We start from the raw sequence: 24,917 nt of genomic DNA, 5'->3' as shown, positions 1-24,917 counted from the left end.
GGACCTAAATTTTCATTTGGATGACCTGGGGTCTAAAGATACGCTTCCTTGGTGGACTCGCTGGAAACGTGTGGCTTCACCCAACTGGTGAACAGCCCAACCCTTCGAGCCGGCCACATACTAGACGGGGTGTTTACCAACGACCCGAGACTGTCGGTTGGTCCCCCCCCCCCCCCTTGCCTCTGGTCTGACCACTTGGCAGTGCCTTTAGAATTAGCATTTTCCCCTGTAGGTGCGCCTAAGCTGAGTTCCACCAACAGAGAACCCAAAAGGAGCTATAGGCTAGCCCCTGCTTCCCTTCGGTACTCAGCAAGGCGTAAACCCTCAGCTCCTTGGTTCACCGAGCCGTTAAGGCTCCTGAGGCAGAGCTGTAGGAGACAGGAGAGAAAATGGCGCAAATTCTGGCACCCCACTGAAGGAGAGGTACACAAACATCTGTTGCGAGAATACAAGGTCAGGGTGATAAAGGAAAAGCAAGAGTTTTTCTCCAACCTTACCACATCTCTTACTTCATCTAAGGAACTCTTTAAGATTGTGGACTCCCTTTGTTCCCTTCAAGTACCTGATCCAGTTGTAGGTTCGCAGGAGTTGTGTAATAAAATCTGTTTTTCCAGAATAAAATTGAGGATATCTATTTTGCTCTGGAAACACAGAGGAGTACACTGGGGACTCACTCCCCCTTGGCCCTTGTAAAATTGAAGTCTTGGACCAGAGATCCCTCTAAGACCCTCACCCATTTCCCGCCGCTTTCCCTTGAGGAGCTTGATCTTCTGTTGGACAGGACAAAGTCAGCCTCTCCCTTGGACCCCTGTCCCCTGAAAGTGTTGAAAGCATGTCGGGACACCCTATTACCGCCTCTGATGGAGGTGATTAATGGTGCCATGGCTCAGGGTACTTTCCCGGCAGCCTGGAAAAAGACGATAGTGAAGCCCCTGCTTAAAAAGTCCACCCTGGACCCAGAAATTCTCAAAAACTTCCGTCCTATATCTCTGCTGCCTGCCCCAGCTAAAATGCTCGAATCCCACCTTAATCTTCATCTGTCTGCCTTCCTGGATTCCTCTGGGTATTTGGACAACTCCGCATGGATTCAGGAAATTTCATAGTATGGAATCTGCACTCACTATGGTGGTGAATAATATTCGAATAAAGGTGGATCAAGGTCAGACCACTCTTTTGGTCCTACTGGATCTAACGGCAGCATTTGATACCCTGTCTCCCTCGACTTTAACATCACGTCTGAGGGAGGTAGGAGTGGGGGGCCCGGCCCTGAGCCTTTTGTCCTCTTTTTTAGTTTTAAGAGAGCAGAAGGTTAAGCTTGGAGAGTTCCTCTCCCCTGCCAAATCCTTGCAATGTGGGGTTCCACAGGGGACGGCCTTGAGTCCGACCCTGTTTAACATCTACGTGGCCCCACTTGCTAGGCTTGTGAAATCGCAGGGGATGGATGTTGTGTCATACGCCGATGACACCCAAATCATGGTGTCCCTGGCTCATTCGGCTAGTACATCCGCGTTCAACTTTCGGAACTGCATGCAAGCAGTCTCCGAATGGATGATCCAAAACTCCCTAAAGTTGAACGGTGATAAAACCGAGGTTCTGATCTTCGGTAATAATCAGGATATTTGGTCCAGTGAGTGGTGGCCCCCATCTTTGGGAACCTGCCCTATTCCATCCCACTCTGCCAGGAATCTTGGCGTTATATTTGACACCTCGTTGACAATGACTCTTCAGGTCAATAGAACGGTGGCCACTTGCTGGGGGGTTATCAAGATCCTTAGGAGAATCGTTCACTATCTTTCCCCCCAGGCCCGTAAGCAGACGGTGGTTGCGCTAGTGGGTTCAAGGTTGGACTATTGTAACGCACTATATGTAGACATCAACAAGGATCTCATTCATCGCCTCCAGGTTGTGCAGAACGCTGCAGCAAGATTTGTTCTAGCAGTACCTAATGCTTCCTCGGCTACTTTAGCCAGGAAGAGTCTGCACTGGCTTCCAATCCAGCATAGGATCTCGTTCAAACTTTTGTGCCTGGTGTTTGGAGCCCAATTGGCTGGGTCCTCTGATGCTTTAGGTTCCCTGCTATACCCCAAGCAGGTGTCTCCGCTCCTCTGAGATCAATCTTCTAGTTCCCCGTTTAAAGAAAGTCAGATGGGGCAGCAGGGCCTTTTCTAACGTGGCCCCTCGATTATGGAATGCCCTCCCCTCGGAGATTAAGGCCCAACCTTCACTAGCCCTTTTTAAAAAAGCGCTCAAAACGTGGTGTTTCATTAAGGCCTACCAGTTAGCAAGTCCATTTGATTTACCTAGCAATTTTGGGTTAGGCGCCTTGACGCCCATTGGGCTTAGTAGCGCATTATAAATCGGATTTCATTTCATTTCATTTCAGAAGCATTATAGCCAGCTTACTGGGCAAAATTATTTAGGAGTGCAGAAGTGTTTTGAGAGAGGGAAAAGTATAGGGGTGGTGAGGAATCGCCACCAGAAAGGCATGGCTTGCTCCTTAAACCGGGACTATTTTTATATACGATGAGATAGTGTAACGTACACCAAAGATAGTAAAAACAAGATCAGCATATTGCACTGTAATTCTTTAGTCCCAATTTTTCACTTGCATTATTTTTTTATGGATCTGCATCAGTAAAAACAGCACAAGTGGCAAATAGCGGGACAAAAAAAACACATTAAGGTCCTTCCAGATGCAAACACATTCTCATGAAGAAATCAGCATATCTGGCAAGTCAAAGGCACAACTGCATTTCTCTTACTGGAATATACATGGAGAAAGAGTAGCGTGGTTGGGTTCTTTAGAGCCTGAAATGGTTAAAAACAAAAGGAGGTACAAAGGACTATTGCACGTGTGGGAACCCCGAACGCCAAAATTATAGACACCACAAAATTCAAAAATACCCAAAATGTACCCCTGCCAGTTCCCTTTTCCCCCGGACTGATTTAGCATTAAGAAGCACCCTCCCCATCAACAGTCCCAACATTTGTTTAGCAGAGTGGCAAATATTTAACAGGGCAAAAAGAACAATTGATGGACAGAATGCAGAACAATGTCATACATTCACCCCAATACAGAAATCTGGGCCTTAATCCTTTCAGCCCTCATCAGCCAGGATTGCTTGACTCCAGTGGCATGGAGAGCACGGGACCCACGTCTGGGCATACCCGTCTCACTCGGGGTGACAAATGCAAAAACAACAATTGATAGACAGAATGCAAAACAATGTCATACATTCACACCAGTACAGAGATCTGGGCCTAAATCCATCGTTTTTTTGCTCACCATGCCATTCCAGTTTGGAACCAGCCATATGCAAATCAGTCTTGACCCTGTGCCCAATGAGAACAGTCCAGCCCGGACTACCCATATGCAAACCAGTCTATTTAACGGGGACCAATCAATTGCTAACTTTTCCCTGATCTAGAACAAAAAGAACAAACATAATTTTATTACACAATCTTAAAAATCAAGAGGAACAGAAATAAGGGTAACTGTCAAAGGCTCAAATGCAGAGGTCATAATCAAAAAACTGAATTATTCAAAATCCTAAGTGAAGAGCAAAATCATACAAATAATGGACAGCATCTGTGGTAGAAAAGGAAAGGTGTCTGGCTCATCCCCAAAAAAAGGGGGGTCTTATACACAAATCCTGCAGAGTAAGTTAGAGACATCTGCAGTTTCACTGTGACATGACTAAAATTAGAGTGTACTATAAACCAGTACAAGAGTGCTAACCCAACAGCAGCGGAAGAAACCATGGGCACTTTTTTTGCAACATTAGAAATACTAGAAATTTCATTCACAATACATGCACATTATGGAAGTTACAGCAGTGGTGTTATTATATCTTCATTCTGCAGATGCAAATGAGCAATAAAGATGCCTTTAAATCTTGTTATCTTGTCACATTTGCTCCGCTTTCAGAGACGGGGGTCAAGTAGGTTACTGTTTGGTCGAGGAGATTTTTCAAGCTACTAGACCTGCAGGACTAGTACCATTTTTCAGATTTTTCGAGCCCTGTACTTACCAGTATGCATCTGTTCTTGGCATGTAGGGCTGCTGACATTCATATCGCCCACCCTCCTCCCCGGCGCCTGTAGCGGCTGCAGCACTCAGAATTACTGTATAACATGGTCATCACTTACGGTATCTACTCCATCACTGCCACAATGGCGAAAAACAATCTGAGGATGGAGAGGATGCCCATGCGCACTGTAGTCCAGGGGAGGAGCCACCTATCTCGTGATACTTCGAAGACTCTTCCAGGACAACAATGTGCCATCATCCGGACCCAACACTAGGCGGCGATCTATGCACAGATATGAATGTCAGCAGCCCTACATGCCAAGAACAGATGCATACTGGTAAGTAGCATATTCAGCACTAACCATAGAAGAGCCATTTTTACAAATAAATCAAAGTGGTTCTAAGGACTAACCCCAGATTTTTACCTAAAGTCATTTCTGCCTTTTTATATCAACCAATTTGTTGAGTTGCCTGTGTTCTTCCCTCATCCAGATTCAGTGGCAGAACGTGCTCTTCACACTTTAGATGTCAAAAGAGCATTACTATACTATATAGAAATAACAGAACCTTTCAGGAAAACCAAGCAAATTTTTGTTGCTTTTGCTCCACCACATAAAGGCAATCCAATATCAAAATCAAGTATTGCACGGTGGTTAGTTAAGTGCATTTAAATATGCTACATTAAAGCTAAACGCACATTAACAATTCCTCCTAGGGCGCATTCTACACTCAAACTAGGGGCTTCTATGGCATTCTTAGGAAATATACCCATAGATGACATTTGCAGAGCTGCAATATGGTCTACACCACACACATTCACAAAACCCTATTGTGTAGATGTGTTAGCAAGACAGCAAGCTAGTGTGGGCCAGGCAGTTTTACGTACATTTCTTCAAACCACTGCAACAGCTACAGGTTAGCTACCGCTTTGGGAGATAATTGCTATGTAGTCTATGCACAAGCATCTGATCTACAGCTCATATGCCTCGAACGGAGAATGCTACTTACCCAGTATGCATGTGTTCTTGGCTTATAGAGCTGTAGAATCGTATGCGCCCACCTGCCTCCCTGGATACTTGTACCTGTTGCAGTATTATCTTACTTGGATACATCCATTCATGACATCTCCTTTTACTACTTACGAACTCCATTATCGCCCTCTGTGGGAAAACAATCTAACAATGGAATTGATGCCCATGCGCACTATCACCGAAAGAAGTCGCTTACCTCGCGACTGGAAAGACTTTTTATTTTATTGCGTTTTTCAAAAAAACGTACTCAAATAAAAAACCAAGAGGAAAAGAAAACAAATTATGTAACGGTGATATGGGTCACAAAAATCAAATGCAAATATAGGGTTGACAATCAATACAATATGTGATAACATTTAAAGGAATGTCGGGGGGAACTATCAGAAGGACCAGTAAGGACATGATAAACCAACAATGGAATAATCAGTCTGGTACAAGGCCACGATGAAGGTTGCTGATGAGCCGGAGGATGTGACAAGAAAATACAATCATCCAGAAGATTCACTTTAAAACATTGGTGGAACAAAGACTTCACACAATCGTTTTCTGATATTCTGAGGTGTCAACCTCAGTTTGATGAGCGGCATGATATTGAGCAAACCTACCCCAAAAACTCTTCGGACGATTAAAAGGAGGGAGAATTTCATTATATACATCAGATTGGGTGTTACAGTAAACCATATGTCGTCCGTAATGGGGACGCCTACGTCTGATATCCAGGCTTGCCTAACCGTGCTGAGGGAAGAAGTCCTCGTATCCAGGGCTAAGGCGTACAACTTGGAAATAATCTTACACGGGGACTGAGCACTCAGCAGAGCTGTCAAAGGGGGAATAACCAAAGGCTCCTGTAAGTCCTCTCCCAGTGTCGCCCGTAGCGCGTGTTTAGTTCTAAAGAAGTGGAATCTGGTGAGGGCTGAATGTGCACAATCTGCACCTGCAATCTCCTCCCACGTGCCCAACCGTCCCTGCTGGAAAAAGTCGCCAATGGTTAGTATGCCTAACTTGTTGAGGGAATCCAAGGTTCCTTTCTCTGAGCTAAGTGCAAACCACTAGCACCATCCATCATGCATTCTTGGTGAATATATTTGCGCCCCATCATACATTCTCAATAATGCATTCCACGCATGTACTACAGAATTCATTGAGTCCAATATACCACTACGTCGTGTAGGGGTCTGTGTAACCCTTTCAATATGGAGATAAGGCAGATCGTGAGGCCCATGCTCCCAGCTATAGGCACGGGAGGCCTGATCTGCCCTTTAGTATAATTCAAAATTCGGGGCATTGAGTCCGCTGGCGGTATATGGGAGCATGAAACCGTCCAAGGCAACCCTGGGGGACCTTTCAGCCCATGCTAATTTAATCATTAGAGAGCAGAGCTCACGGAACAACTACTGAGGGACCACTATAGAAATAAAAAAAAGCAGGCGTGCAGAACCATTTTCATCAAATAATCTCTGCCGGCCAAGTATAAAGGGAGTCGTATCCACCTATCCATATCATCCCAAATCTTATGTAGCAATTTACCATAATTAGCTCTAATTACCGCATCTGCGTCGGGGTGGACCTGAATACCCAGATAGCGCACCGGTTCGGTAGTCCATTGCAGTGGGAAATCCAGCGGAAACTGCACTGTGGAAGGTGTTAGGGGAAACAATATGGATTTGTCCCAATTAATCTTGAGGCCAGAAAGGCCTCCAAAATGAAGCACCTCGCGTATCACAGGTGATAGATGGATCTCAGGGTCTCTAGCATATAGCAGTGTCATCTGTGTAAGCGGAGGCGATGGACTGGAAAGACTTCTTCGTAGAAAAACAAAGGTCAAACATCAGGACCCAACACTAGATGGCGATCTATGCACAAGCATATGATTCTACAGCTCTATATGCCAAGAACAGATGCATGCTGGGTAAGTAGCATTCTCCTTCCTACATGCGCCGGACTGGCAGTTGTACAATTTGCCTACTCGGGGGTTGTAGAGCTGCTTTTTCGTGGAAGACAATCGCGTCAACGCCCTCCATTGAGGGGGGGGTTGGATGGGGGCTGTACCCTGTACCTCCTCTGCACCCCAGTATTTTGCTCTAGAGCCTGCCATTGATGATCAGTTAAGTGTTGCGCTTACACAGTAAAGTGTTGCGGAGTAGGGAACTCCTTCGTATGGTAAGGGTTATCACCCCGGTTACCTGAGCCAGAGCTTGTTGGTATCAATATAGCAGGAATTCTCTGGCTAAGATGTCCTACGGGGTGCACACCTAATTACAGTGAGCTTTAGAAGAACAACTGGTCTGTCAGAAACCTCTTAACTGGAGCACGAGATGGCAAAGGAAAACCACTACTAAATTGACTGTCAAACTGGTAATAGAGGTCTAATCTTTGTGTTAGTCTCACAAGATGGCTAAGAATCCCTTCTGAGGGAAGCAGAGTCGACGAGGCGCGCTGAAGAAAGAATCCCAGGAAGCCTTACCACCACCTATCTACATGCCAGGAAGTTGATGAAATACTCCCTTGATCTATTCTGGTGCCTGTGGGTTTTCACAACGGAATCTGCAGTCAGAGTATCCACCTCAAAGAGCTTTACCAAAGATAAGTTACTTTGTCAAGTTCAGAATTACAAGTGATTTGTAAAGTTATTAGGTGTGAAGGGTGCTGCACTTACGACATGTCTGTTTCAGTCACCCACACTGAAACACTAACATTTACTTTTAAAAGGATACTGATCATTTGAAATTAAATGAACTCCATCAGTTTATCAGCTCCAGTGCAAAAAAAAAAATCCTCCTAGGTTATGAAATTCTTGCAGCAGGTTGTAATGTGATTTGTGTATGCAGTAGAAATTAAGTGATGGAATTGAGCAAATGTTTCACATGTGTTAAGTTAGTTCCAATGTATGCTTCGGATCTAATATTTTGAAATGCTATATTCAAAACTTGCATAGTTCATAGTAGTATTCAAAAATTGTCATAGATGAATTTTTTATTTATTTTATTATAGTTGGGACTCAAAGAAACACACAGGGTATGTTGGACTGAAGAACCAAGGTGCAACATGTTACATGAACAGCTTATTGCAGACCTTGTTTTTCACAAACCAACTACGAAAGGTATTTTCTTCTATAAACCAAAATGAATTTTACAACACGCTCAAATGTTCAGTCTTTTATGCTAATTGTGTTGAATTTGTGTACATTCTGACTAATGAATGCTTTTAGCATGTGGCTTGCAACCTATACCTACCAAAGGACCAGAAGTCTTGTGTTTGTAAGGCATGGGTGGCTTATGTACTCAGAACACACATCACACTGCGCGCATGAAGCAGGTAAAGTAGTCCTTGCTGAGAGAACTAACGTCAGAAGAAAGGAGACTGAAAAGGCTCACGGGCATCAGATTTTTCCTAATGTCAAATGAAGACATTACTGGCATAGTTCTGGAAAAATGCTGACCCCGAATTTGTTTTGCCTCAGTAAAGCCTTGGACTCAGAGCTTGTCTGAGTTGGGACCATGTGACTTGACTGCATTGAAATAGTTGACACCTGATCCAGTGCCAAAAGGCAAGGACCCCTTTGAACTCTAACTGCTCTGAAAGGGAATTGAGATTGGGGTAAAGACGAAGACCCCGAGAAGAACGGAGACCTAACTTTTCCTTCAGGAATAAAAAAAACATGCTTACATGCATAGTGAAGCAGAGGTCAGTGGATATTGAAAAGATAGGCATCTCATAGCTGAAATTGCCGCACCCATCCAAAACAAACAAGCATTTGCAATGAAATCGGTCTTGCCTTTGGGGACTTGTATAGATATGCAGCTAATTAGCCTGGGTGCTGAAACATCTACTGTTCTTTAACATGGAGCGAAAGTAAGCACCAAATTGCATGACACACCAGGTATGGGAACACATGAAGAGAAATATTGCCTTGCAGTGAGAAATGGTAGTCCAAAGCTGTTTTTAATATAAAATCAGGACCTTCTGTGGTCATATCACGGAAAATACAAGATTTGAAAAAAGTATTGTCTATTGGTGTTTGTGGAAGACAATTTCTATGGACTGGAATCTAGGGAATGCTAAAGTGATTCTGGTATTTTACTGACCTCTACTGGTAATTTTCTATCAAGACCGTTAAATCGAGGCAGTTGAACAGAAGAAAAAGTCCCTAAGCGGAAGCAGACCAGTCCTAGGGCTGATCTCCAGAGCCCACAAAGTACATACACCTATATAAGTATATACTAAAGTATATACAAGAGGTCTCGAATGCTCGACCTAAATAAGTATATACAAGAGGTCTTGAATGCTGGACCTAAAAACAGTATGGCACCCTCAAGCTATTCAGAGTTCCCCCCAATCCAAAAACACACTGAGAAGAGTGAGCCAGAGCAGGAGGATGGATTAGCTCAATCTCCCAAGTCAAGGTAAGAGCCGGGAGAGGGCGTCTTTGGGGTGATCTAGATATGCACTTAAAACCTTATCCTTGGTACTACCCCCAGGCAAAGATAGCATGACGTTGGAGGCAGTGGGTAGGACGGTATGGTGGCAGTAACGCAACGGAGAATAGCCAGTTGCAAAGCTCTGATTAGCAGGTGCTTTCACCATCAGTAAGAACTAGGAACCTTGTGCAGGACCTGCCTGAGAGGTTGAAGAAAGCTGCAAAGTCTGCCATACTAGATGAAAAATCTGACAACACTTGGCCTGAAGTTGTCATAGGATTCAGCAGACACCGTATAAGTTAGTTTTGAGAAGGCACATTTGTCTTAAAATAACTGGGTTCAAACTAAAAGTGCAAGCTACATTCATAAACATTCCGTTTGTACCAGCCCCTTATTTGGTGCTGCTATCTGAAAGAAACACGTTAGATTCCTCACCTTAAAATATCCCCAGGCGTCAGGCTGGATCCGGAAAGATTTTTCGTCAGCAATACCCTTGCGCGTCGCTAGGCGTCGTCTGCGGCTCCGTATCAGTCGTCGTGATCCCCGGGATGATGTCGTCTGAGTACTTGGATGCCGCCCTCGCGCGCTGACGTCGGTTCTTCTTTTTTCCGCCCCAGTAAGCGCCGATCCAGGAAGAGCATACCCGTTTAGTCACTTTTTGACTAAACTTTTTGAACTCTTTTGGTTCCATTTCCAGTCGACCTCAACTCTGGTTCCGGAAGGGATGCCTGGATTCAAACCTTGCGATGCCTGTTACCGACTGATGTCGGTCACGGATCACCACCGCCGGTGTCTCTATTGCCTTGGGGCTGACCACGATGCAGAGTTGTGACTCGACTGCCGGGTCTTGACCTCGAAGGCTAGGCGGGAGCGGTCCCGCAAGCTGCTCGAGATCCGGCAGTCTGCTCCGCGCCGCTCACGGTCGAGGGACCGGTCGCGGAGCCGCAGCCATCACCGCTCGTCGGGGTCGAAGTCCTCGCATTCAGGTAAGTCAAGGCACAGTAAGAAGAAGTCGAAGAGGCGACATCGCTCTTCTGACTCCCCTCGCGACTCTGCTGAGGGTTCGGGGTGGCACCACCCACGCAGCTTCATCGGAGCCGCAGGAGTCCCGTCCGACCCCATACCCTCCGGTCCCTGGGTCTGACTCAACTCCGGCGGGGATCAGAGACTTCCTCGTGGCCATGAGAATCTGGCTCTGCCGTCGACACCTGCCGGCACGCCTTCGGGCCCCGCAGGATCGACTGGGAGGCCTAGCGAGCTGGCGGCTCCGTCGCCGTCTACTTCGGTCCCGATGCCGCAGGCCACCGCAGGATCCAGGCCTGGATCCTGGTCGATGCCGGTTGACCTTACGACCCCTCAGCTGGTGCCGACCCCTCCGATGCCACCCCCGAAGCCGCCTTCGGACGCCGTTCCCCGGTTTAGTCCCGGTCCCGGTCTGGGCCTGGCGTCAGAGCGGCGCCGGTGGATGATGGGTACATCTTCCACCTGGCTCCGACCCTTCCACCGGTCTACCAGGAGTCGGATGACGGAGATGACTGGGAGGGGTCTGAGGACTCTCTGGTCCAGCAGTGCCAGTTATCTCAGGACTGGGTAGACTAACTGGGGGAAGCCAGTGGTCTTGATTCCTCCCCTGACACTGGCTTTATCTCTCCTCCCTCCGTGGCTACAGAGGAGGGTGCTACGTACTCTGTGGTGCTGCGCAAGGCGGCCGAAGCCCTCTGGCTGGAGCTTCCTGCTGTGGCCGTGAGGACTAATCTCCTCACTGAAGTGCTTCAACCGCCGGTAAGCTCTTTGGAGCCTCTGCTGCGGTTCAATGAAGCAGTGACCGACCTTCTGATGGGCACCTGGTTCAAGCCCTCCACAGTCCCTCCAGTGGACCGGAGCGTGGCCTGGCGCCACCGCCCTGCACCGGGTGACCCCAGTTTCCTGTTGGTGCACCCCACGTCCAAGAGCCTGGTTATCCAGGCCTCTACCTCCCAGACCTCCTTCCCGTCCGGGTTGGAACAGTTTGGGAAGAAACTGTTCTCCTCCCTTAGTTTGGGGTTGCGGTCTATCAACACCGCGTGCCTTTTGGACCGTTACACCAACTCCTTGTGGGATACGGTGGAGGACGTGCTGCCCCAGTGTCCGGAGGAGGCCCGGACACGCCTCGCCCAGGCTCTTGCCGAGGGGTGGGATGCGGCACGGTATTCAATTCGATGTGGACTGGACACAACAGACCCGCTAGGCAGGGCAACTGCGACCATGGTGGTGCTTCGTCGCCACGCCTGGCTGAGGTCCACTAATTTCTCCGGGGATGTCCAGAGCACCCTCCTGGACATGCATTTCGATGGGCGTCAACTTTTTGGCGACAAAGCGGATAGTGCTCTGGAGCGCTTTAAGGTCTCAAGGGATACGGCCAAGTCCTTGGGCCTCTCGGCCCGCGCCCGCAAGCTTCTGCTTTTCTCCCCTTTTTTGGCCAAGGAAGGGGCGCCCCCTCGCGTCAGCCTAGCCACAGGCCGCAGAACCAGCCTCAACGCGATCGCGGACGTGAATTCCGCCGAGACGGAGCAGGGGGACAAAGCCGGTCCGACCACATCTGTCCCAGCAGCATCCGCCTCAAAGCCCTCCTAGTCCAAGCTTTCAGGCCCATTCCACGCCAGAGGGAGGCAGAGTTCGCCATCACCTGCTCCACTGGCGTACCATCACATCGGACAGGTGGGTGCTGCAAATCGTCCGAAGGGGCTACTCCCTCCCCTTCGCGGCGACCCCTCCAGCCATGCCACCGCAGTACCACTGCATGTTGGGGGATCACTTGCAACTTCTGCAGGAGGAAGTTGCGTCCCTCTTGGCCAAGGGGGCCATCGAGCGCGTTCCTGGCCCAGAGGTAGGTAAGGGTTGTTACTTCCACTACTTTCTGGTTCCCAAGAAGGGCAATGGGGGGGGGGCCTACGTCCTATCTTGGACCTCAGGGGCGTCAACGCCTTCCTCCGAAAGGAGAAGTTCAAGATGCTCGCCTTAGCTCAGGTCCTGGCTGCCCTAGACCCTGGAGACTGGATGGTAGCATTGGACTTTCCACATCCCCGTCCTGCCGGCCCACCGGTGCCCCTCGGGTGTTCACTAAAGTGATGACGGTGGTCGCAGCTCACCTGCACAGATTAGGGGTTCCAGTCTTCCCCTATCTCGACGACTGGTTGTTGAAGGCGGGCTCGCCCCGGGCAGTCGTCTCCCACCTCCAGACTACGCCCGACCTCCTGCATTTGCTGGGGTTTTCCATCAATGTGCCGAAGTCGCATCTGAGTCCCTCCCAGAAGCTCCTCTTCATCGGAGCGGTTCGGAACTCTGCGCAGTTCCGGGTCTATCCTCGAACAGCGGGTTTGGGATATTCAGGCTCTGATTCAGATCTTTCGGCCTCTATCCCGGATTTCGGTCATGTTGGTGCTGCGGCTTCTGGGTCTGATGGCCTCCTGCATCCTGCTGGTACATCACGCCAGGTGGCGGATGCGGGCTCTGCAGTGGGACCTGAAATTTCAGTGGGCCCAGCATCGGGGCAGCCTGTCCGACCAGGTCTTGATCTCGGAGGGCACGGCAAGACAGTTGCAGTGGTGGCTCACGGACCGCGATTGGGTCAGTGGCAGATCCCTCTCCTTATCCCAACCGAAGCACGTAGTGGTGACTGATGCGTCCCTCCTGGGATTGGGGGGGGGCCACATGGGAGAGGCGGAGATCAGAGGCCTCTGGTCTCCTGCGGAGTCCCGGCTCCATATCAACCTATTGGAGCTGCGGGCGATCCGGCTTGCACTGAAGGCATTCCTTCCCTCTGTCCGGTGAAGTGTAGTGCAGGTGTTCACGGACAACACCACCGCCATGTGGTATTGCAACAAACAGGGCGGGGTGGGGTCGTGGACCCTTTGTCAGGAGGCTCTGCGCCTCTGGACATGGCTGGGACATCGGGGCATCACCCTGGTCGTTCAACACCTGGTGGGCCAGGGCGGGCGAACTCAGCCGCTGGTGCAAGATGGATCACGAATGGCGTCTGAACTCTGACGTGGCGCAAGGCCTCTTTCGGCAGTGGGGAGAGCCTTGGTTAGATATATTTGCCACCGAAGAGAACGCGCAATGTCAACAGTTCTGCACATTGGAATTTCCAAGGCGGCACTCGCTCGGAGATGCTTTTCGTCGCGAGTGGAGCTGCGCTGTTGGACGCCTTTCTGCCTATACCACTTCTGCCCAGAGTGCCTAAGAAGATCAGGCGCGACCGGGCCCAAGTCATCCTTGTGGTCCTGGATTGGGCACGAAGAGTATGCTATCCCGAGCTACTCAGTCTATCGATCGATCCCCCGATTCGCCTGCCTCTTCAGGAGGACCTTCTGTCGCAGCAGCAGGGGACGGTCCTGCACCCAAACCTGTCCAGCCTCCACCTCCATGCGTGGAGATTGAGCGGCGGCAGTTGATGCCATTTGACTTGCCTCCTGAAGTCTGTAATGTTATTCTGGCAGCCAGCTGTCCCTCCACAAAATTGGTATACGCCTGCAGGTGGAACAAATTTGTGGCATGGTGCACAGCAAAGGCTGTGGATCCCCTTTCCGCCCCTCTTTCTGAGGTTCTCCTCTTCCTTCTTTCCCTGGCCCAGCAGGGCTCTGCTCTGGGCACCCTCAAGGGATACCTTTCGGCTATTTCTGCTTTCTTACGGCTTCCTGATCACCCTTCTCTATTTAAATCCCCTGTTTCTTGATTCTTTAAGGGCATTACTCACATGTTTCCTCCTGTCCCTTTCGTAATGCCTCAGTGGGATTTGAATCTATTATTGACCTATCTGATGTGCGCTCCCTTTGAGCCATTTCATAATTGTCCTCTTCGTCTTCTGACTCTTAAGACTTCTTTCCTGGTTGACATCACCTCTGCTAGAAGGGTGAGTGAGCTCCAGACTCTCTTCTAAGCCTCCTTTCCTTTCTGTCCATCCGGACAAAGTTGTTCTCAGGACTCGTCCTTCCTGTCTCCCTAAGGTGGTAACTGCCTTTCACATCGGGCAGTTTGTTACACTGCCCACCTTCCTTCCGCCTCCCTCGACAGAGGAAGAGAGGCTCCACCGTCTGTATCCAAAACGGGCGCTGTCCTATCTGGACCGCACCAAACAGTTCCGGGTGGACAACCAACTTTGGGGCGGGCAGTGCACAAGCGAACTATCTCTCGGTGCGTCGTTTCGTGTATCAAGGCCTGTTATTCCTTAGCTAAAAAGGAACCTCCTGTTGGTCTGAGGGCCCATTCCACTCGGGCCACAGCGGCGACCATTGCCCAGGGCCAGGGAGTCCCCTTGCAGGATATTTGTCAGGCAGCAACGTTGGCCTCGCTGCACTCGTTTACTAAACATTATTGCCTGGACAGCCAAGTCCGGAGAGACGGCTTCTTTGGCCGTTCTGTTCTCCAGGACTTTCTGGTGTGATCTTGGTTCGCAGACCCACCACCGGGGTTGGTATTGCTGGGGTATCTATTCTAAGGTGCGGAATCTAACTAGTTTCTTTCAGATGAACAAGTTACTTGCCTTCGGTAACGATATATCTGTAAGAAACATTAGTTAGATTCCTCCCCGCCCCACCCATCATCCCCGTTCTGCGAACCAATATGTAGGGTTGAGGTCATCCCTTTCAGGGCCCTAGATTCTTGGCACCAGTGTCGGTCTCTTACATGGCTCTGCGTTCCTGTCGCGGAAAGCTATGTACAAGAACTGACGTCAGTGCGCAAGGGCAGCGTCCAAGTACTCCGACATCCCAGCGATCATGACGCTGACTGACACAGCCGCAGACGACGCCTAGCGACGCACAAGGGTATTGCCGACTAAATCTTTCCGGATCCAGCCTGACGCCTGGGGATATTCGAAGGTGAGGAATCTAATGTTTCTTACAGATATATCGTTGCCGAAGGCAAGTAAATTGTTAATCACTGTCCGTACTGCAAGTGAAGGACAATACTAAGGGCTGTGGGAGTCCTAGTAACATAAGGCCCATGTAGAAAGGGGGCATCAAACAGACTGGGTACAGATTGTTCATCTTTCCACAGCAACAATAACTGCTAGGCAGCCAAGTTTCTGGACAGGACTGCATACTGCTTCGATGCAATGGTAGCTACGAGATAGTAAATATAGTCCCTTCGAGCCATAGTGAAGAGGTCAGAGCTGAAGATTTGGCCAAACAACAAAATTACTCTTAAGTCTCCCTTAATACAATGTGTAGGGGCTTCTGACTCAGGACCAGGGAAGAGTCGCACCACAACCAACAGAATCTAGCCATCTGGCTCATGAAATCTTAGTTTGGATACCTTAATCTGCCACAAGAATCTTTGCCAGACGAGCATGTTACGCAGCCAAATGGAAAACGTTTCTCCATTACTGCATGGCAAAACCAATCCAGCCACTCCCCCCCCACAGTTCAAGACCTTATTTGTTACCTGCTCCCATTTATAACAAGCATTGGCTTAGCCAATAGGTCTCACTTTTGGGACCTTTTAAGTATTTAGTTATGCAGCACAATATCCTTGGTGCAATAACCAACTGTTGCATGGCTAAAAACTTATAAGTCCCCAAAGGCGAGACCTATTGGCTATGCCAGTGCTTGTTTTTATAAGCCTGGCATGCAGTTTTAAATGTAGGCTGGTAAGAAAGGTGCTAACCCGAGGGGCAAGGTCTATAGAGAAATAAGAGGCGAGTTATGAGATAGCACAAATAGAAAGGTGAAGCACAAAATGACAGGTCAGGTAAACAAAGTAGCGAGGCAGAGAGGTAGGTAGAGCCGGTGGGATGAAAAATAGAAAGATATGAGAAGTAGAGAGAAAAAAGGTGCAGATGAGGTAAAGAGATGAGGCTAATACAGAGGAAGGGCGAGGAAGAAGTAGAGAAGGGTGAAATAGGGAGAGAGAGGTAAGACAGATGTATTGAGCGAGACATTGGAAGCAGAGAGTGAACGGAAACAGTGATGGTGATAGAAAGAGCGATGAGTGGAAGAGGTAGAGAGCATTGTAGAGAAAAAGAAATAAAATAATGGGAAAGGTGAGGGAAAGAGGAAATCAATAGACATAGAAGGCCAATAGGTGAGGTAAATTGAGAAGCTAGATAGTGTATGAGAAGTGGGGAAGAGAGATGAGGCAGTGAGTTGTGAGGCAGAGAGAAATGAAAGAGAATGGTGAGGTAGAGAGGCATATGAGAGGTAGAGTAAGGTATAGATGGCAAAAATGATAGAAAGGGTAAGATAAATAGATGAAATTAAGAGGGAGATGAAGTAAATGGAAGAGAAACGAAGGGGATTGAGATGCAAACAGAGCAGCAAGATACAGAAAGAAGAGTGTAGAGAGGCAATTGAGGAGAAGAGCGGGGCAGAGAGCAAGAGATGTAGAGGTAGGATCGGAGAGAGGTGGCAAGTTGAGGTCATGAGAGGTAAGTGCTGTGGGGCACTGAGGTTTATTGAAAGAGGTGTGACGTACAGAGCAAGTTTAAAGGTAGAGCAATAGTGTGGTAGGTACGTAGCCATGTATAAATAGACAGGTAAAAAGGAGTATTTAGGTAAAGGAATGAGACATGGGACAGAAAGGTGCGACAGAGAAAAATGTATTGGGTTTTATAGAGAAGTGACAGCTAGTCACAGAGTGTGGTATGTAGAGAGGTAAGTTAGAGAGAAGGGCAGGGATTTAGTCTCTGGTCGGGTAAGGAGAGTTAACTTGCAAGAAGAGAGGAAGAGGAAGAGGGAGAGATGGAGGGAGATGTGAGTAGAGATGGGAGGTAGGAAGGCAAAACAAACGGGAGCTAAGAGTAAGTTAATGGGAGGCAGACAGAGTAGAGGTAAAGAAGGGTTAGCAAGGCTGGGAAATAAGATGATAGAGCAAGATGTAGGTGAGGTAGAGAAAGAGGTGGAGTGAGGTTGAGAAATATGGGATGACAAGGGACCCTTAAGCCAGGAACACACCAGGTCTTTGTCCTTAAGCTCGCTACCAGTGCAGTAAACATGGATCAGCCATCTGTAGATAAAGAGTGTCTTTATTTCAGGTAGAATAGTATATTTTGTCAGCCATTAACTGCCTGCTTCCTCACTCCAGCCTTCCTTCAGTAACTGCCCACTCAACTCATCACTTATTACGTCTGTTACATCAACAGATTATAACAGAAGGCTGTACCATATGAGCAGCTATAATAGAGCGAGAGGCAGAAAGTAGAGTGAAGGAGTGTGGGAGACAGGTGCACAAGGTTGGAGGAATGAGAACAGAAAGCCGGGAGAGATAGATAGGGGAGGGGGGCAGAGGCTGACCGGGAGGAAGAAGGTGTTGGGGTGCTGGAGGGGCAGAGAGGCGGAAGAAAGACACAGGCGGAGAGACACTGAGACGATATGAGAGGAAGGAGGATAAAGGAGAGGCAGGGAAAAGAGGCGGTAGGAAGACACACAACCTCTCCAAAGTATGATCAAACATTTCCATCAACAAAACGAGAAACCTAATGGCTTTGCTAAACTTGTTGAAGCAAATGACACAATAACCCCCACAACTTCACTTACAATATGGCTTGGTTTGTAATGACTAAATGTGGAATGTTAACATGAAAATAAAAACTAATGAAAAACAGACAGGTAGTCTAAACATGCTGACGCTGCCTCATTCAGGCAACATTTCAAAGAGCTGTAAAACGTTTCAACTATTGTAAGGTGTGTCGTTGGTGTAATGTATGCATTTGCCTCAGAAGAGGGTGTTTTAACTTGTCACGGTGCTAAAGTACAGTGCTATTGAATCCGCTGAATAGAGATTAAAATTGCTAAGGGAAAGGGAGGAGCATTATACGAGAATGAACTGAAGGGCACCTTGTAAAGACGAGCCAGCGAATAAACAGCAGCACGTGGAGGAAGGGAGGGGGGGGGTGGGTGAAACGATGGGGTGAGAGAAGCAGGAGGAAGGAGGGTGAGCGAGTGAGGGAAAAACAGAAAAGACAAAGGGAGGAAGGTTACCAAAAGGGTGAGAGTCGGTTAGAGGAAGGTAGAGAGGGAAGACAGGCAGGAGGGCGAGAGGGAAAGAGAAGGGGCTGCAAGAACAAGAGGCAGAAAGGTGGTGTCTAAGTTCCACATCAACCAGACGGTTCAAATACCAAGTTTTTTCCAAAAACCGTCCACGAGCACAGAAAGCCTTACACACACTGGACGCCAGGAGGGCAGTGATGCACTATATGGAGAGGACAAAAGAATGCAGAAAAACAAAGCAATTTTTTGTATCCTTCGTGAGCATTTTTTTGGGACGACCTGTTACCAAAAATACCATTGTACGATGGATTGCATAAACCATTCTGCTCTGCCACAAGCAGGCAGCTCAGCCATTACAAGGAGCAGTTCATGCTCACTCAACAAGGAAGAAAGGAGCAACAATTGCGTTATCTTTTTTTGAAAACCTATTTTATTAATCGATTGCACAGGTGTTACAGGACCCTAAATATCAGTCGACAACAGATACACATTGCAGCATATCTCTATAGCAATGTATTTGTACATTTGCCGTAAATATATCTTGAAATATAACAACCCCCCCCCCCCCCATCCCCTGCGTCACACCATATCCATGGATTCCCCACCACAGCCCTAAGGCCCCACAGCCACGTCGTATTGTGGTAAGATGAATCCCCCGGTCTTCCCCTCTTGCCTGGCGCCCCCTTCTCGACCAGTCTCCCTAGACATCCCCATAATTAATCCTCTTCTACCACTGGTGCTGGTGGCTCCAGCCACAGCCCCCGGTAATCCGCCCACCGTTTCCATATTTTATAATGCTTGCGTGGACATCCTCGGGCTACATATATGGGCTGTTCCAGCCCCATACAAAAATCTAGGCCGTTTTTCCATGCTGTGATCGATGGAGCTCTTGGCGCCTTCCATGCCCTGTCGATATCCTGCTTTGCCAGCGTAAGGCCTAGCCGTAACAAGTGCCGCTTATATATGTTGCCCCAATGCCCTCCATAACATGTAGTAATGCAAATCGTGGCGTGCGCGGGATCGCCCACCCCAGCACCTCGGCCAGACAGGTAGTTACCCCCCTCCAGAGTCGGTCCAGTGCTGGGCAGTGCCAAGTAGTGTGTATAAATGTCCCTTCCTCCTGACCACACCTAAGAAAGTCCGGAGCAGCAATCAAGCCCGCTCGGAACAGTCTGGCCCGGGTAAAGTACACCCTGTGCAGGTATTTAAATTGTATAAGGCGCAGTCGCATCGCTATAGCTGCTTACCTTGGGGCTGCCAGGGCCTCCCTCCAGTCGTCCTCATCTAAGGCACCCACGTCAGTTTCACAATCTCCCCGCAACTTCTGAAGCTTCGTAGAGCAATGGATCACCAGGGCCTGATAGGTCCGGGAGATTTTTTTGGTTTCCAGATCCCCCATAAAAAGTCTCGCTTCTAGCGGGCTAAACTCTGGGAGTGATGTCAGACCCTCCAGGCTGGTGGACAGTGCATGCCACAGTTGCAGATATCTGTAGAACTGTGATTGAGGCATAGAGAATTCCCTCTGCAAATCCTGAAATGATTTAAGTGTCGTACCGCTCATAACATTTCCCAATGTCGAGATGCCTGTCATCCCATCCGCGGATACCTCTCAGCGCAATCAATTCGGGGAAGCGCCCATTGCTCCAGAGGGGGGTTTCTTCAGTTAAAACATTCCACCAGCCCATCCGACGCAATGTCTGCCGCCAGATCAGGAAAACCACTCGGATATCAGAAGTCCATGTCCATGCTTCGGACCATCTCCTGCCGCGGCCCCACCCGACACAGAGCGCCTCCTGGAGCGCGACCGTCTGTCCCCAACCGCTGCAGTCTCTTCGAATCCTTCCGGGCTGCCTCCCCGGAGGAGTCCGACTCCCTGCCAGGCGGCGCAGGCACTCGCATCCGCACAGTCTCGTCAGCCCACTTGAAGACCTCCTCCGGGATATCGAAGAAGTGAGTACGGGACTGATGCACCACCCGCAGGCGAGCCGGAAACAATAGAGCATATGGTAGCTTAAGGTCTCTCAGGCGGGCATTCGCGGCCATGAAGGACTGCTGCTGCTGCACCAGGCGGGTATAATCGGGGAATATTGAGATGCCTACATTTTCATATTGCAGCGGCTCTTTAGCCCGGGCCTGTTTCAGAACAGCATCCAGGTCCAAATAATTGAGGAATCTCTCTATCACAGGCCGCGATCGCGCCCCCGGCGGCGGCTTCTGCACCAGCGCCCGGTGAGTCCTTTCCACCACGAAGCAGCGTGATAGCGCGTCCGGTGGGAGCCAACCTTCCAGCCATTGTGTGAGGAAGCGTTACATGTTACCCGCCTCGCAGCCCTCCGGAAAGCCCACAAATCTCAGGTTGTTCCGCCGGGCCCGTCCTTCTGCATCTTCCACTCGAAGCGCCAATCCCCGCTGAATCTTTTCCATGGATGCCATTTTTTGTTTCAGCGTGGTAACATCGTCCTCCTCCCCCTGAGATCCGGGTCTCCGCCTCTGTGATGCGAGACACTGCGTTGCGCAGATCTTGGCGCAGATGAATTTATAAACATTAATTCTTCCCTCCATCCTTAAAATAATGCCAATGGTGAACTAAAGAGGCAAACCAGTTATGTACACTCTTTTGCTGACTTGGGTTCCTATTATAAATGTACTACATTATAGTTTATTAAATCAAATACAAGAGGGTTTTGTACAATGCACATCCTAAAGTAATTTATTTTTAGGTCCTGTTTGTGATAACGAAGAAATAGGAGGGACAGTGATATACAACAATTACTAGGATCACACAATTTGGTAAAGTGGGGAAACGGGGATTAATCCCAGATTTTCTGGTGTCACATTGTGTAATTAAGCTTCACTTCCCCTATACCCACCTTTTTGCCAACCCTCCTTCTCTCCAACCACCACTCCACTGTCATATGTGCGTCCCTTGGTCACATCAGACCAAACTTATTGGCCCCATTGAAAATGTATGAGTACTCACGCTCTAACTATCATTTTACCAGTCCCTTCTCATGATTGTGTTTGCTTAATGATCGGATCGCTCTCTACCAAGAGGATACATGTTAAAATGTTATCAAGGGGAAGATCTTAAAATGTTAATGTTCATTAATTTCATTTTAGGCTGTGTATATGATGCCTACAGAGGGGGACGACTCGTCAAAAAGTGTTCCTTTAGCATTACAGAGGGTATTTTATGAACTTCAGCACAGTGATAAACCAGTTGGAACAAAAAAACTAACTAAATCATTTGGGTAAGTGAAGTGATTATGACATGTTGATACACTCCAATCGTGCCGTTTTTGAAAATACCTTTAGTCATAGATTACATGAATTTAGTTTCATTCTTTGATCTGCTCTTGCAATCAGGTCACTGTACCACTCAGGTATTTCTCAAGTGTCTGCGAATCTGGCAACGTGTACATTTATCATGCCAGTCATTTTGTGTGTACATATGTTTTTCCTCCTTGCTTAGATCTGCTACTATTTTTAAATCCGCAAATCCAACGTTCTCTAGTTTTCCATGTTAAAATAGTAGCTTATCCAGTCCAGGTTTTTATTGTGTCTGCAATTTGTGTGCCTGCCTCATTGTGAAAAGTAATAAATGCCAGAATATAAGGCGACAAAAGTAAATGGCTGAGCTACTTCTGTCTTCAAGTTTAGTGTCCGCTGCAGTGGATAGCCTTAAAGATTATGATGTAATTAGCATTGAAATAACAGAACTGGTGTTATTTAGTGGTATTCTTTGAAATACCATGGTTCTATACTGCTGCCATTTGAACAGTAATTGCATAGTTTAAAACATTTCCACTGTTATTTTTCATGTTTTGAATTTTGATAATTAAAGTTCAACTGTTGGATGTCTACTCATATTAACTGTTTCTGAAACCAGAATCTTGACTACTCTTGTAGAGATTCTGACGGAGACATTGAGCTGCAGATTTCTTATCTTAGAATTATCCCCAGGTACAAGACTGGATCCAAAAATGTTTATAAAGCAGTACCTGTGTGTGTTGGTAGAGGGCCTCTCGAGACTTCGTAGCGACGTCGTCCTCCGGATGTGGCGACGTCAATACGAGCCCTCCCCTGCGGGGCTGATGTTGGCTTCATTTCCGTGCTTACAATGTGTATCCGATCAGCTGTTCCTCAGGCAGTTTTAATGGCCTAACTCCATGATTTCATCAACTGAACAGTGTGCCTTTCATATGTCCTCTGGGTTTAAACCTTGTGGATCCTGTGGGCGAAAAATGTCAGCCATGGACCCTCACGCTATTTGCATGTAGTGCCTAGGTGAGCACCATGACTGAGGACTGCGACTCATGTCAATGACTTACACCAAAGGCGCTCAAGGAATGTCGATTGAAGCTTCTAGCAATGCGGTTGTGGCAGTCTTCCAAGACGTCCCATCTGCCTCGATCCCCTTCGTGCTCCAATGACCGACCGCAGGTTCGATCAAGGAGCCGTTTCCTTCGCCCTTTTCAACTTCTAAAGGTAAGTCTTAATTCAGGGTGTCAAAGTTGTGGCATTTACGGACTTGGCTGCACGAGGCCTGCCACTGATCTTTGGCTAAAGTCGGTGCACAAGTCTACCTGTGCTTTCCAGGTTACCCTGGAGCAGAGTCAAGACTGACCCAGATGAGAATATTCCAATTCTCTCCATAACTTCTTTGGGCCTTCACCTTTCCCTGGCCCACCATCTGGACCAAAGGAGGTGCACAAATCTGTGATTGTCCACTCCGGAAGGTTTGCCCTCTGAGTCAGTCCGGTTGCTGGATTCGAAATCGGTTTCAAAGTTGGTACATAGCCCTACTGGTTTACCACCTTCGACATCTGGGACTGGTCCACAGACTCGGACAACGGCTTCAAGGTCCTGCCTGCTGACTTAGATGACTGGGCAGATTGACACTACACCTCTTAACCTCTCCAATGTAGACACATTGCCTCCTTGGCATTGGATACAGCATTGATTGAGTCCTCTGTTTCTAAAGTCTTCCCTCCTGGCTTGCATGTTGAGGGTTATCAGGATGGAGGTAATGGATAGGGTTTTGAGTTTTTCCTTCCCATTTTTCAACCTCCTATTGCGTTTAGCTGATATATTGGGGGGGGGCGCTACAAACACCAGGAGCATTGCCGTGAGGGGAACGGCCTGACGCTACTCTGCCCGTGACGGCTGTGAGGGCAACGGCTTGGCTGATCAATCCACGCGCTGTGAGGGGAGCGGTTTGAAGTACCCTACCCTGCAGGCTTGAGCGCCTGCTGCTGACTCTGCACTATGCGCCCGGGCTCCCGCGGCGTGGGACGCTCCTGGGCACAGCCCGGGCCAAGGGCGGGCCCGTCATCGCCCAGGCAGGGCTACCCGCATTTTCGTCTGCCATCTGATCTAAAGAGAAGCCACTTACTGCTGACTAAGGTACTGTGTTGACTTGAGAACCTTCTTCTGCACTTGGGTTAAAAACACTGGAGACAAGACGTTGGTTATTTGCTATCTTTGTAGAAAGCCTGTGCTCACACAATTGCCCCAGTCGACGCGGAGGAGGTGCTGCGTTTAACTATACAGTGACAGTGCAACCATGGGTAAAAGTAAACTATGGAAGGAGTGGGGGGAGTAAATGGTACTTCTGGTGGGGTGGGCAAGGGGAAAAAGGTGAGAAAAGCTCCTAAAAACGCTGCCACTAATTGTTTGATGGATAGGTTTGAGTCATTAATCACAGAATGTGAAGAGATAATGGAAGCTGAGTTGCCTGTGTCTACTGGTGTTGGTGTTGCAAACCCCTTGCCTGATGAGAGCAGCAGCCCACCCCATCTAGCCACAATACCTTTAATGTTCACGATGCTGTAGGTCACTTAGAACCCTCTGTAATCATCTGCTCAAATTGATTTGCGGCATTGGCCGACGCGCCTGATTGTATTGGGGAGGTAGCACCCCAATGTCTGACCTCAAACCCCACAGTTTACCCTGTTATGGCAGAAGTTTGTGTCTCCTTACCCCAAGATGCCATGCAGATAGTCAACTCACTCAAAGTGGAAATAGGCGCGATGAAGTTGATGACCGAAGAGCTAGTGGCCATTGTCAAATTGACAGCCCCGAAAGATATAATGCACAAACCAGTAATTAGACTGCCGCCCAATTCCTACTCACAACCGGCACTCACAAATAAGCATAAAGGAGTCGCAACACACAAAGGTCCCTTCGCCCCCCCAAGCCCTCTCTACAGTACCCGTCCATCAGGCCCCCATCCCTCCCAAGCTATTACATCCAACATTCAGCCAAAAAACCTCTTAAGTTAATACAAAACCTATTAGACTCAATAATACATCAGTAAATTCTCGCCCGTGCCCTAAAGATTCTTACCAATTAAATAATCCATGTATTCTTCCCCTTTTAGAAACGCGAACAGTCTTGATGGTCAAAGTCCCCAAGCTTGATTCGCTATGTGGCTATGAAAATGAAGACGCTTTAAAAAAACCAAAAAAAG

At 48.3% G+C, this 24,917-nt stretch overlaps 1 protein-coding gene across 2 annotated transcripts in view; it reads left to right on the top strand.

Moving 5' to 3' along the window:
* The window catches only part of USP7 (ubiquitin specific peptidase 7), a 1,511,465-nt gene that overhangs the window by 288,410 nt on the left and 1,198,138 nt on the right, over positions 1-24,917 (top strand). For both annotated transcript variants that reach the window (XM_085628311.1, XM_085628312.1), the window contains exons 6-7: positions 8,053-8,161; positions 21,566-21,696. In XM_085628311.1, coding sequence (XP_085484437.1) covers positions 8,053-8,161; positions 21,566-21,696 — 240 coding nt within the window. The remainder of the gene's footprint in view (positions 1-8,052; positions 8,162-21,565; positions 21,697-24,917) is intronic.

Source organism: Triturus cristatus, chromosome 10, assembly GCF_964204655.1.
Source record: "Triturus cristatus chromosome 10, aTriCri1.1, whole genome shotgun sequence".
In the NCBI taxonomy this organism is placed as follows: domain Eukaryota; kingdom Metazoa; phylum Chordata; class Amphibia; order Caudata; family Salamandridae; genus Triturus; species Triturus cristatus.
This window is presented reverse-complemented; position numbering and strand designations above follow the sequence as displayed.